Source organism: Bidens hawaiensis, unplaced genomic scaffold (assembly GCF_021521415.1).
Source record: "Bidens hawaiensis isolate Kalapana, Puna unplaced genomic scaffold, B.hawaiensis_p1.1 tig00013865_1, whole genome shotgun sequence".
In the NCBI taxonomy this organism is placed as follows: domain Eukaryota; kingdom Viridiplantae; phylum Streptophyta; class Magnoliopsida; order Asterales; family Asteraceae; genus Bidens; species Bidens hawaiensis.
In genome coordinates, this window is record NW_027492185.1 from 591,282 (window position 1) to 605,760 (window position 14,479).

A 14,479-nucleotide genomic window follows, 5' to 3' on the forward strand; every position below is an offset into this window, starting at 1 on the left:
AGCCAAACACACTTAATATGACCTATTCAGATATTGACATCTGAATGGTCCCATTAAGAGGCCAAACAAACACCCCCTAATATTTTTCAGTCCTAATCCAACGGATTACAGGCATATTCAGTGTTGTAGAAATTGTTAGGTACTAGTCGAGCGATGGTATAAGGACTAGCGATTAATCGGGATCAATCGGTGCCTAGGTTGGATTTTTACAACCAAGGGCATATTATCTATGAACCAGCACCAACTAAAAGCCGATAACAAGAAAATAGGCTGTGTTCTCGAAGTAACAACGTCATTGTTTGCACCAAGCTAGCCTTAGTATCACTAATCTTTAGTAAAAGAAGGATTTGATACTGGAATGATAAAACAAACCTTCACCCAGAAGCAGGAACTAGCAACAAATGTCTTCGATTCTTCAGTCAGCACTGAAACAAGATAATATTGGGAAAAACTAACGCATATTTCATGGTTGAAGCGCGATGAAACTGGTGCGCATGATTAGGAGCTTGATGGTTCATAAAAAGCTCAAAATATTAGAACAGTCACAGTCGAGGATTACAAACCGCAAAAGTTCAGAATATTATTAATAAACACCAAACCATTTTATAACACAATGCAAAGACACACTTAAAAAACGGAAACCAGTAGGTAGGTAATACAGGAAACATCACAAGTTCAAAATGCCACCCCTTTATTCATACTAGTAGCTTATGGAGAAGCATCAATCAATCACACAAACCAAACTTAAGTTCCTCAATCATCATAGTGCTTGCGGTGGTGGTGCCTGTGTTTCTTCCTCTCATCATCCTCATCAGAACCATCATCATCTCCCTGCAAATTCAGTGCAACTATTAGCATATCTCAAACAAAATGGCTAACTGGTTTGTATAATTATCTCACTTTTCCCATTTGAAGTAAACATCAAACTAGTGCTCAACTTCCCTCAAACATTAAGTTTTTTTAGGGATAAAATTTGCGACTTCTTAGTAGTAGAATACCGTTTTCATGTGCCCTATATTCTAAACGATCATGCTTTGTTCATTGAAAGCATGAGATACAAAACACTATAGCAATACGATTTGTAATTACGCATTTATGCCATACAAACTGCAACGAAAGTACTTGCACAGGAAGGCAGCGTAAGCTACGGAAACAAGTCCTCCAATCAACCAGCATACAATAAAATTCATGATCTTGCTAATTTATACCAATTACAATCTGAATAAGCTTATAAAATTAATCAAATTAGCAATCCTATAGGTCTAATCACATCGAACAGCATTAACAAAATGAGACATTGTCTAATTTGAATTAAGAGGATTGATCAAACTTACATATTTCTTTCGGCCACCATAACCTTCATCCTCATCATCCCGTCTTCCGTAACTAGGCCTCTGATATTCCTCCTCCCCACCGCCATACCTTTCCTCATTCCTCCTCTCATACCCCGATCCATACTCCGGATTAGGATCCGGCCTGCGACCATAACCTGATCCATACTCAGAAACCGGCTCCTCCTGCCTACTGCCATAACCCGATCCATATTCAGGCTCCTCCTGCCTACGCCCATAACCCGATCCATGTTCAAACTCCTCCTGCCTACCCCCATAACCCGATCCATATTCCGAAACCGGCTCCTCCTGCCTTCGGCCATAACCCGATCCGTATTCCGAAACCGGCTCCTCCTGCCTACGCCCATAACCCGATCCGTATTCGGACTCCTCTTGCTTACGGCCATACCCGGATCCGTATTCCGAAACCGGTTCCTCCTGTCTACGCCCATACCCAGATCCGTACTCAGAAACCGGTTCCTGAGGACGGCCATAACCCGATCCATATTCAGAAACCGGTTCCTGAGGACGGCCATAACCCGACCCATACTCCAAAACCGGTTCCTCGTGTCTCCGGTCATACCCAGATCCGTACTCAGAAACCGGTTCCTGTGGACGACCATAACCCGACCCATATTCAGAACCCGGTTCCTGTGGACGAGCATAACCAGATCCACCACCAGGAGGAGGACGAGTCACACCTCCATGAGGCTTACGGCGAACATAGTTCTTGTACTCATTATCCAGAGCCTCTTCACCGTAAGCAGTGGGTTCAGCATAAGAAGAGTAGTTAGAGCTTTCATAGTCAAACCCAGATGAGGAAGTGGTGGCAGCAGGGTAGCATGTTTCCTCTGACGGAGGAAGAGGGCGGCCGTAGGTGAGTGCGATGTCGTAGCCGCCGCCGTATGGGGTGGGATCGTAGTCGTCGAAGTCATCGACGTCATCTCCGGATTCGTAGTGGTGGCCTTTTGGGTAGTACGACATGATTGATTGATTGGTGGTGAGTTGTTCGGATATTTTGGTATCGGATTGGATTCAGACAAATACACTGTTTATATGATGGAAGTATGTATGACCTTGTACGACGTCGTATGACTAAGTTTGACTTCTTGAATCACTAATATCGTCGGTGGGGATTTCGAGTAATTTTAAGATCAACTAATAATATTTAACTTCCTCGTTCCTCACTGCCCAATCATAATATACGTTTTACGAATGAGTCACTCGTAAACACAATCAATAAAGAAATCACCACTATGGGCAGGAGCATAGCTTATTAAAGGCTCTTCCCGTTTTTTTGTACAGTAGTGTAAATTTACTAGTTTTCGTTTGAAAATTTTGAGTCTGGCCATTAAACATGTTTGGGGTTCTTCTCTAGCCAAATGTCATGTAAAGTCGAGCCCAACTCAAGTTCAACTTGTATTTTAAGCAAGGGAATAGAGAGAGACCCTTAATAGTTAATACTATGCTTCGAAGTTCTAGATTGTTATCTTCAATGTTTTGGACGGTCATCTCTGAGACGGGTTCTAAGGAATCGGACAGTAGGAGTGGACTAGGGTGGCATTAGCGGTGTGGTGATGACCGATAGCCAGCAGAGTTCTAGAGAAAGAAAATCACCCAATCTTGTAAGTTCAGTTCCAGTGTAATCTAAACACTTTTGATGGTTTTTGAAAATAACAACTAAGCTTTAAAATTGAGATAAATTAAGTAATAGTGCTAACTGAAATGGGTTAAAACTAAACAAATGAAGTGAGTGAGCTAATAAGCGGGCCAGCCTCACTTCAAGCTCACTGGCCCAACACCCCAACTATGTTTAAACGTCGATAACACTAAACCTTTACAAACCGTCAAATCAACGTCACATGTGCCACATTATATTTCAAACTTTTCTCAAAAACACTCACTTTCTTCCACAATATCAAGCATCCACAAACCCAACCCCATCAAATCAACGTCCGTTGGTTTGTATGCAGCAACAAGTCCTCCCTAGCTAGACCTCCCACTTGTCTGCTGCTTGGCTACTTTCTCTGGACCTTGGGGTCGTACATCGTTTTCTGGACCTCGAGAGTCGTAGGCCATAGTAGATGTTCTTAGACCAATCCGTTGTGATTTGCACACTTTGGGTGGTTTTTAAGAAAGATAACCGGATGGTGCGGTTTAATACGGTCATTTGGTTATAGATCAAAATATCATTGCAATTCAACCACATTTGGTCAATTTACAAAAATGAAAAAAAGAAAAAAAAACTAAAAAGGAAAGTGGGAGGCAACATATGACATATCTATTATTTAATATTATAATAAAAAACTTTTAACATAAAAATAACTATTTACAAAAAGCATAAATGTTAGTTTATTTGGCTGTTTTGTTTTGCTATTTTAATAACCATTATCAAAACATAAAACTCAGTTACAGAAATAACCATTACCAAACATTTTATCTCTATAATTAAATACCTGCAGTATTGAAGAGTAGAAACAGGAGAGCATATAATGCTGAAATTCTCAAAACAAAATTGGGCCAATAGATCATCCTTGGTTTACAAATAAATAATAAACTCGAAAGCACCATAAAGACATGTAGTAAGAAGCACAACAATAAAATGTAACATAACCAAGTTTAACTAGCTTCAAAAGGGGCCATGGCTGCTGCTAATATCTTACTATTTGGGTGTTGCCTTGCTGGTTTCTGCCATATGGATTACTTTCGCTAAACCCATTTCGGCTTCTTCCTTTTGATTTCTGCCTGAACTTTGATGCATTGCTGTCTATGTTCAGGTTCACCTTTGGAGGGTTTGAAAAGCAGAATGATGTTGCCACCGCCTGTCATCAATACATACACTTTTAATTAACTACATTCACATATATGGAAGGAAAAAGGTAGAGACAGAAACCTGCATATCGAGGCGGTGAACGTTAAAGATGTCCTTCATTGAGTGCGAGTTATAAGCCAATAAGTAAGATCTATATGCTTCTTTGGCCGACTTGTTCAAGTAATAATTCTCGCCAACCAATTTTTCCTGCATCAACACCAGCAACACATACATCATCAAACAAAACAATACCTTACATACATACCTATGATTAATTTTTTGTCATCTCTACGATGAAGCATATTACTTACCAGGTGAGATTGTACATTAGCCATCTTCTTTTCATCAAACTCATACTCCTTAACTGGTACTTTTGCAGCCTAATGACCAAAACACCAGTCAATATTGATTAGAAATAGATTGGTTGTTTTTATTTCACACCAACTATTAAATTACAAGTAGAAACCAAACAAATTTAAAGAGCATAGATTGGATTATTATTATTATTTCTCAGCATAACACCTTGAGGTATTTAAGAAACTGCAACTCTTCTGGGATAAGAAAAAGCAAAGCATTTCCTTTTGCACCCTCTCCACGAGCAGTTCGACCTACGCGATGGATATATTCCTGAAAAAAATTAGATGACAAGTGTAAGATAAATAGAAAAACACATCATAGGTTTAAAAAATAAGATAAAACATATACCTTTGGTTCATCTGGAGGATCATACTGAACAATCCAGTCCTAAAAACAAATTAAAATTTTTTTAATGATATGCACATGGTGATCGTAGGCTTGTAGCTCAGTTAAAATTGTTTTCTAAGAATTAAATATTATTTGGATGGAAGAATGGGCATACCACTGCAGGGATATCAAGGCCACGAGCTGCAACATCAGTACACAACAAGATTCCTTTCTCTGCCTTGCAAAAGTCAAAGAATGTAGAAGTTCGTTTCTGTTGCTTTTGCTTCCCGTGAATATCATAACAATCCACATGAATGTACTTAAGAAGTTCAGCGTAAAATGTAACCGAATTGCATGAAGAAAAGAAAACCATCACTTTCTTTGACAAATTCCTTTTCAAGAAAGAGTATAGTAGTATAAACCGCTTTGCACTAGGTATCACACAATAACCTTGTTGCAAACCTTCATTAGTCACCTAAACAACATCATACTATTATAATTCATTCATATAAACGAAACAAACATAAATGAATAAATACAATAGTTAATTTCTTTACCCTGGATCTCCCATCATCTACATCGATATACACCGGAGTAGTCTGAAATGATAAGCGTGCAAGATCCTCAACCTGAAAGCAAACACAAAACATAAGTTAAACTAAAGACAAACAGAATAATAACAACCGATTAATGGAATTAACAATAACTGTACCTTCTTTGTCTGAGTGGCGGAAAAGAGAGCAGTTTGCCTCGTCTACGTATTATAAAGAGCTCAATAAGTTTAACTCAAATATAATGCAAGAATGCATATATCACACTGAGTTATACAAAAACATATGAAATCAAGTTGCAAGAACCATACCTTTGGTAAGATTTTAATTATCTGCTTCATTTCTTCTTCAAAGTTAGCTTCCAAAATTCTATCAGCTTCATCAATCACAAAGCACTGCAAAATCAAAATTCATATTTAAACTACATCGTAATCAAATTGCATGGTTAGGAAAAAAAATTCATCTTAATAAAGTAAAAAGCTTAGACACAGAACCTACCTTAAGGTTCTTAAATACAAAGCCTTTGGTGTTTTGCAGATGATCAAGAAGTCGACCAGGAGTAGCCACCAACAAATTCACCCCCTTCACAAGTCGCTCTGCTTCCCCTCGTCGAGCTGCACCACCAATAACCAGCCCAAGCGTCTGTGAATGATACTTGAGTAGATCAGTTGCAACTGCATGAGTCTGCACAAGTGAACAATCAATTAAAACCATAAACCTATGGTTATTGAAACCCCTCACTTCTTGATGCGCTTCTAGTTCCTAGGCCCTCGCCTTTTGAAGTTTACAACAACTCTATTAGTATTGATGAAGGATCAAGAATAATGATCATTTGAACCTTTACTATTTATTACTTTTTGAACTTTACTTTGAACATTATGTTATTCAAGTTTTAGAATAATATTTGAATCTTGACTCTGCTAAGACTTTTGATACTTAATGTTATATAAGGCAATGTGTAGTGGGGCAACAACTTGGGCGATAAGGGGCGCGAACACCGCCCCCCCCCCCCCCCGGCGATATGTGGGCGAAAAGGGGCGGGGTGAATTTGTCGCCTGAAAAAAGAAAGAAAATATTATTATTATTATATTATGTGTGTGTGTTATATATATACATATATATATATTATATTACTATTTGTATCCCCTACACCATTACACCCCAAAAACAAATTCTCACCACTTGCTGACTGGGCGCCACACGGCGCAAAACGCATAGCCTAATGGTTTTTGTTTATTGAGTAGTAGTATTTTTCTAATACATAACATATTTAATCTTTTTATTTAAACGCACTTTTTTTTCTTAAGCCCTCAATTTTTTGCTCGCCTTTGATAACTATGCATAAACCATAATCAATCAAACACTCTAACCTCTTAACAACAATAAACTAATAAGCAAAGAAACGAGCTGTCACCTGTATCGCAAGCTCCCGTGTCGGGCAAATGACAACAACACCAGTCCCATTCCGAGGAGCAAAGTGAGCATTATATAACAACTCGACCGCAGGCACAAGAAACGCCAATGTTTTACCGGAACCAGTTCTCGCAGCTCCAAGAACATCCTTTCCTTCCAAAAGAGGCGGAATTCCCCTAGATTGGATCTACAACAATCATAATAACATAAAATAATAATAATAATAATATACAAATGTTTAATTAATAACTAGAAATGTTTACCTGAGTCATAAACTGAAAACCCATATCAGCAATAGCTTTCATAGTTGGTTCAGACAAAGACAAAAAAGTAAAAGCATCAGTACTCATAATACCAGAATCAGCATTAGTCTTTTTAACCTTCTTGATGTTCTGTTCTTCTTGTTTGGTTTCATCTGCTGCAACTGTTTCTTCAGTTGACTTCTTCTTCTTCTTCTTACTCTTCTTCTCTTTGACTTCTACTTCTCTTTCTTCTTCTTCCTCTGGGTCGCTGATATTAACATCCTGTGGTGCAGGTGCCACGTCGGACCCTTCTTCTTGAATCTTGTTTTTGTTTTTGTTTCTTTTTCGTTTCTTCTTACTGGGGTTTTCGATTTGGGGATTAGGATTTTGCTGTAAAGTCGTCATAGCTGGTGATAACTGCTGCTACTGTTTACGGGCTTCAATTAACTGATTGATGAATTGTGAATAGCGGCAGCTGGGTACGAAGGAAACCAGAGATGAGCAGACGAAGAAGATAACGGCGTACAAGAAAATATATGCAGTAGGGTTTAATTATGTTGTTTGAGGGGCTTTTTCGTAAATTCCGCTAATTTAACGACTCTTTTCAAATTGGCTACTGGTTAAATTTAATGTTATGTTTATATTTGTCTTTTAATTCGGGAAAAACATTAGCATACATACATACATATCATATATGTGATGTATCCTTGATATACAAGACAACTTTTGATATGTGATTCTTTGTTTTGGCATGAATTTATTGTACGGTGATTTTCTATTGGATGATGATTTCAAGGTTTCTCTTAGGATATGACCTTAAAACGTAACTACTAGGCGTTACATCCAAGTATGATCCCACAGTTTAGTACAACCAGGAGAGTGATACTGACTGGAATATAAATGCTTCATCTGATTTCAGAAAACCATCATAGACATGGACACACCATAACCAAAAACCATTAAAAAGAGATAATGACATCCATTAGATCGTTAATAGCAAGACTAGGCTTATATCATATAATATACTTTACAACTATTAAAATGTACTTTTTATTAGATAGCAATACTGTTGGATTTAATGGTCGGTTCGGATCAAGTCAACGCGGACCGACCCGAATGTGACCCGGTATGAGTTACACCGGGGGTAACGAAATATAAACCCACTTAAACGTTAACTGGGCCCGACACATTCAATTAGATAGATAGGATGATGGATAAGACTTTGTTTTGTTAATTGGGCTCAAACCCAATTGGTTTAACTTGATTAAACCCTAAACACATCATATATATAATGATAATGAGAAACAAACCCCAAGACACATTTATCATCTCTAGCCGTTTTTTTCCGGCGCCGAAATCCGGAAACCCTTTTTTCCGGCAATGCCTTTTTCCGGCCACTGAACAATCACCAACAAAATTGTCACTAGCCGACCTCAACACCACCAGCTGTGTTTCAATAACCGAGCTGCTGCTGCTGTTTGGATTCTGACCACCGGAACCAGCCACCCAGCTACCCGTCGCCGGAGCAAGCCGCCAGTCGTCGGATCTCCGTCGTGAGTGCTGTTGCTGCTGGTTCACTGTTGTTGCGGGTCTGCTATTGTTACGGGCTGCTGTTGTTGCTTCCTCCCGTGAACCACCACCGGCTGCCGTGAGCCGCCGCCGTTCAACCGCCGGAATAGTTCATTGGCTTGTTTGATTGTGTCATCTAAGCCCTCGGTGTCTTCCCGGTTTCGATAACTGAGGTATAAATACCTTAACTTTATCTATGGTTTGATTTATTTATTAATCGTACTCGTATAACGTTGTAATCGGATCCGGATTTTGGGTTTCGGTTTTTGGTTCGTGTTAATCGTTTATATTCCGCTGCGTTTTACATAGTTCGTTTTAACATATATATTAATATTCATTAATATCTATCGAAACGAAATAATTATTAACTAAAACAGGTTTTATATATTTGACCGTTTTCGTTTCGAACCACCGTTGAAACCCAACAGTGGTATAAGAGCCGCGGTTACAATGTACGAGTCGATTCCGGTTCGTTTAAAACCGGATCTACATCTTAAACTTTAAATCGTTTAAAGTTTATAGATCTAGATTTTTTCGGGTGATTTTAGATTTGATCAAAGTTTTGTTTATTTTATTTGACCAAGTCAAAACGACCCAAAATTTATTTATTTTGAATATGTAAATCCGGCCCCGACCTATGTTTGTTTAGTTGTGTTTGATTGTTGAGCTTGTTTTGACCATGTGGTTGGTTCAAAAGTTGTAAACGGTTATTATTTATTTATCGGTTTTCTTTTGGCCAAAAAGATGGTTCAAATTTGTAATAGGACAAATAATTGTTAGTTTATAAATTTGTAATTAAGAAGACGCGAAGATAACCGAGGACAAGCTCAAGGATTTCTTGGAGTTAGTGGGAGTTCGGGCAAGATGACAGGATGCACGAAGAAGTCCATCCTTGTGGTTGTTTTGTGTTGTGAACCCCTTGAACCGATCGGTCTCTCTAATTGGCTCTAGCGAGACCGATCACCTTTTAGCCATAAGGATTTACATATTATTATTATTATTTGCTATTGTGATTGCTTGGATTGATTATAATAGGATTATAATATCACCGATCTAATACCAAATGCGCCTGTATGTTCTCGATGGACCTGTTCCAAACGAGCCTGAAAACAACACAGTCGCTGCACGAAAGGTTCTTGACAAGCATAAGGATGACTCGGCTGAGGTCTCCTGTATTATGCTAGCCACCATGACTTCTGAGCTTGCTAAAGGCTTGGAAGACTTTGGTGCCTATGAGATGCTTGAGCAACTCAAGGGCATGTTCCAGAAACAAGCCCGTCAAGAACGTTTCGACACCATGAAACAACTCATAAGTTGCAAGATGGCAGAAGGGTCTCCCGTCAGTGCGCATGTTCTTAAGATGAAGGGGCACATCGATCAGCTCAAGAAACTTGATTATCCCATGCCTGATGAAATGACATATGATTTCATTCTCAACTCTCTCCCCAACTCATACGACCAGTTCATAATGAATTTCAACATGAATGGTTGGGTGAAGACAGTGCCGGAGCTTCATAACATGCTAAAGACGGCTGAGATGAACATTCCTTCTAGGACCAATCAAGTTCTGATGATTCGATCTGCTGGTGTCAAGAAGCCAAAACCAAAGAATCGGGGTTTTAAGGGAAAAGGCAAGAAGAAAGTTATTGTTGCTGCCAAGGTTGCCACCAACACTAACAAGGTAGTTGCAAAGCCAAAGCCGCCCCCCTTTGAGGAGCGCAAGTGCTACAAATACAACCAAATGGGGCACTGGATGAGAAACTGCCCCGAATACCTTGCTGAGATCAAGAAGAAGACAGCCAATGGTGAAGGCTCTTCTGGAGGCATTTCCATATACGTTATTGAACTTTTCACTGTCTCTAGCAATGTGACATCTGCCCTGATCCGACCCGACCCAGGTACCCGTTTCCCTTATCCGATCTCTTTCTTTTATGATTTAATATTTATTTATACTTATATTTTACTTTTAATAATAATATAAATTTCCTTCCCGCCTCTTTCTCTCTCTTTCTTTCCGCCGTCCCCTCCCTCTTCCTTCTCTCATTCCGCCTTCTTTTCCCTCTTGTCGCCGTCCCGCCCTTAAGCCTTGTTTCCAACTCTTTGCTTGTCCTTTGGTTCTTCCCGCCTAAGGATGTCTGCAGCTCCACGCGCCAGACTCCTTACATGGAAGCCTGCGTGAAGACATCTTGTTCCTGCGATGCGTGAAGAGGACTCTTCTCGCAGCGCGCTAAGAATGCATGTTCTTCCCGCAATACGCTAAGAATGCATGTTCTTCCCGCGATGCGCTTAGAATTCTAGTTCACGCAGCACGCTAAGGATGTGATTCTTCCCGCAGTGCGCTAAGGATTGTTGTGCCAGCCTTCGCGCTCGCGCACTCAGCCTTCCCGCGCTTAACCCTTGTATCTTCTGTTTAAATCTAGCCGTTTGCTTTTGTGTTGTCTTATCTTTTGAGCCGTTGACCTAACCCATCTAATGTCTGAATAGTTACTTTCGGCGCAGCATGCGCACCAACCCCATTGGTTGACAGATAAAGTGACTGACATAATCTTTTGAGATCTGCTTTTGCCATGCTTGACCAGTACCTTTATCTGACCCGCCCATGCTTTTTACTGTTCCCTGTCAGCTTTATCTTGCCCCCTGCAGCTGCCATATCTTTTGATATCTTTACTTTTCAGAACTTTTTACCGTTGATATCTTTTCTTTTACTTTTTGAGATCTTTTCCCCCTTTTTTTCTAGGGTTTGTGTCTCCTAGGGTTTTCCTATATATAATAATAATATTTTCATAACACATCACACACAAACACTTAATCTCTCCTGTTCTCTTGCTCCTTGCTCTCTCTGCCGTCTCCTCTCTTGCCTCCGTCTTCCTCCTTGTTCTTCCCTGCTTTTCCGGTAATATATATATATTATATATAATAATTTACTTATTAATTATGCTAACTTATTATCAAGACTTAAAACAGATCGTTAAAACAATAATCTTAATTATAGGTTAACTTTGCTTGTTTAAGAGTTGATTCTTGCATATCTTTCACCGCATCGTTTATCAAGTGAGTTATCTCGTATCTAATCCCTTTTTATTTTAAATGCTTTGGGATGTTCATGTGTTCATACAAAACTTGAGTCTTAAACTGTTTATGAACTTTAGTCGCGCAGTATCCCATGTGTTGAGGACGTAGACTTGGCTGTTTATTTGTATGTGTGGATCATTAACCGTCTTGTCGGTCTATTCCGCAGTTTTCATGGTACCATTAGATGAACACGGGAGAACATTCGTTTATGATTTTCTCTTTTGTTACACTTGCACAGTTAGTCTTGTTTGTGAGCTCAATTGTGAGCACTGGCAGTCTTGTCTCTTAGAGTTGGTCCCGATCAGATTACACCCTTGTTGAAAACCAGACATACACATGTTGCGCGCAGATTTATTGTTATCTATGTATTGTATTAAACTTGATTCCTCACCAACACGCAAGTGTTTGACGTTTATTTTAACACATGTTCAGGTTTGCAGTAGCTGTTTTGGAGCTTGTGGACACGTAGGACGTTTTTACTTTTGGACCTAGAATTAAAATGTATCAAGACAAGTTAATGTTGTTTGAATGTTATAATTTATAATATATTGATTTATGTTTGATTTATGTTCTTTATTTTCCCCGCTGCGCGTGCGCGATAAAATGTGTATTAATAAATATTGACACCAATAGTGTCGCGAGTAATGAAGCAATATGTGGCGCCCCGATGTATAATCCGCCTTTGGTCGGGGTGTTACAGATTGGTATCAGAGCTCGTTGACTTTAGGATAGGTGGTTAGACGTAACGGCCTAGAATACCTAAGAGTCCCTTCTCGCGCATGAGAGAAATCTCATGTTTGCGCGCTTATTGTTAATTACTCGTTATTTATGAATATGCTCGCGCTTGCGCGGTATATGATTTTATGTTTTATTTCGCGATATTTCGATTTTTGTCGAATTTCGATTTTTATTGATTTTACTTACATATTCGTTTGTGGGATTTGAAAATCCGAAAAGTCATGGTGATACATGAATAGTTGATTTTCAATTTCCATTTACGATTATGTTCTGAGGTTGGAGACTTGAAAAGTCATGGTGATACATGAATTGTCAACCTCCAATACTCATTTTCTTGTATGTTTTATATTGAAGATTGAAAAGTCATGGTGATACATGAATCGTCAATCTCCAATACTCGTTTGCTCGTATATTTTAAATTGGGAATTCGGAAAGTCATGGTGATACATGAATTGTCGATTCTTGATTCGAATTTGTTACCTTTATTAAGTCTGCATTTAGGGTCATTTATTTTACTTTAACTTTTGATAGTATCTAACCCTGCGAAACCAAGCTTTATGAGATTATACTTTGCGCTAAGACATTAACCAAAAATTAAAACTTTTATAGAATGCCTCCGCTATCTCGCCGATTTCAGAGAAGAGAAGCCTCGCGCATGCGTAGACAGCAACGTTCCCAGGAAATGGCCGCCGCAATAGCCCAAGCTTTGAGCCAAAACAATACCAACACCTCGAGTTATAACATTAAGTCCTTTAATGCGGGTAACCCTCCAAAGTTCACAGGTCTCGAAGGAGCCACCGTGATGCTCCAATGGCTCGAAAAGATTGAAAACACTTTCCTCCACACCCAATGCCCCTCAGACAGACGAACCCTATATGCTTCCAGTGTCCTGGAATCCAGAGCGCTTACATGGTGGAATGGAGTAGCTCATGCGCGTGGCGCAGAGGCTGCTTCTAGCATGACATGGGAGGAATTCAAGGAGATTCTTACGCGAGAATTCTGCCCTCCCAACGAAATTAAGCGCCTGGAGGAAGAATTCTGGAACTTGAAGCAATACAGCGGTGAAGCGCGCGAGTACGCGACGCGCTTCCACGAGCTAAGCTTACTGGTCCCTCACCTTGTTACCCCTTCCCGCCGAGCCATAGAGAAATTCCTTGGGGGTCTCCCCATGGAAATTCAAGATTCTGTATGGGCCAGAAACCCAGTTACCCTCTCTGACGCCATCGAGTTGGCCGCTGTGCTTAGCGACAACCATGTCAGAGCAGGAACCCTGTTCCTGCGGGGAACTGAGAAGACCAAAACCACCAAAACTGTCCCTGAACCCGCAGAAACCAAACCAGAACCCTCAAACCGTAACAACCTCAAGCGCAGGCACAAGGCCTATGCGCTTACCAACCCGCCCATTGTCCAGCAACCCGCATACCAACCTCCAGTTTACACGCCTAACCCACTATCAGCCTACCCAACTCCCCCTATAGTCCACAACTATGCCTTAACCAATCCAGCACTCCCTGCCCCGCCAACTAAGAAACCTTACACAGGAAACCATCCCTTTTGCCCAACCTGTAGATTTCACCACCCAACCCAAACCCCGTGTCGACTTTGTAACCGATGTGGCCGTACTGGTCACACTGCTGAAAACTGTAGAGTCCTTCCCGCAAATCCAATTGCGCCAACACCACCAGTCTACCCGCAGAACCCACAATCAATCTACCAAAACCCACGACCCAGATCGTGCTTTAACTGCGGTGATCCCAGTCATTTCCGGAACGCGTGCCCAAGACTACAAGTTCAGATTACGCAAGCGAATCCGGTGAACCAGATTTCAAACCAAGTAACGCGTGGACGAGCTTTTAACATAACCGCGCACCAAGCGCAAGCGAATAATGACGTAGTTAATGGTACATTTTTACTTAACGGATTTTATGCTTCTGTACTTTTTTATACTGGCGCCGATCGAAGCTTTATCTCTCGCGCCTTCGAGCAGAAGCTTGCGCGACCGCGCAACGATTTAAAAGAAGATTTTTCAGTTGAATTGGCTAACGGTGAAACTGTTTTAATTAACTC

The 14,479-nt window shown here is 40.2% G+C and overlaps 2 protein-coding genes across 2 annotated transcripts; both read right to left on the reverse strand.

Moving 5' to 3' along the window:
• Window positions 1–555: 555 nt before the first annotated feature.
• On the reverse strand, window positions 556–2,336 carry LOC143545179 (uncharacterized). Its single transcript, XM_077037108.1, has 2 exons — window positions 1,335–2,336; window positions 556–831 (listed from the first exon to the last, which is right to left on the reverse strand). Exons 1-2 carry the CDS (start codon window positions 2,313–2,315, stop codon window positions 754–756), a joined length of 1,059 nt encoding a protein of 352 aa, XP_076893223.1. The 5' UTR covers window positions 2,316–2,336; the 3' UTR covers window positions 556–753.
• A 1,368-nt stretch (window positions 2,337–3,704) lies between these two features.
• On the reverse strand, window positions 3,705–7,554 carry LOC143545180 (DEAD-box ATP-dependent RNA helicase 51-like). The gene is made up of 12 exons (XM_077037109.1): window positions 7,055–7,554; window positions 6,793–6,978; window positions 5,877–6,062; window positions 5,690–5,773; window positions 5,540–5,581; window positions 5,385–5,456; window positions 5,003–5,302; window positions 4,849–4,887; window positions 4,666–4,770; window positions 4,455–4,523; window positions 4,225–4,350; window positions 3,705–4,153 (listed from the first exon to the last, which is right to left on the reverse strand). Exons 1-12 carry the CDS (start codon window positions 7,436–7,438, stop codon window positions 3,983–3,985), a joined length of 1,764 nt encoding a protein of 587 aa, XP_076893224.1. The 5' UTR covers window positions 7,439–7,554; the 3' UTR covers window positions 3,705–3,982.
• Window positions 7,555–14,479: the final 6,925 nt, after the last annotated feature.

Bases quoted from the DNA above. Each gene is read 5' to 3' on its own strand.
- LOC143545179 (XM_077037108.1), bottom strand. From the start codon at position 2,315: ATGTCGTACTACCCAAAAGGCCACCACTACGAATCCGGAGATGACGTC. The intron at 832-1,334 runs GTAAGTTTGATC...CTGAATTTGCAG, and splicing joins ATGGTGGCCGAAAGAAATAT to GGAGATGATGATGGTTCTGA.
- LOC143545180 (XM_077037109.1), bottom strand. From the start codon at position 7,438: ATGACGACTTTACAGCAAAATCCTAATCCCCAAATCGAAAACCCCAGT. The intron at 5,457-5,539 runs GTACAGTTATTG...GTTTGCTTTCAG, and splicing joins CCGCCACTCAGACAAAGAAG to GTTGAGGATCTTGCACGCTT. The intron at 4,771-4,848 runs GTATATGTTTTA...AATTTTTTTCAG, and splicing joins ATCCTCCAGATGAACCAAAG to GAATATATCCATCGCGTAGG.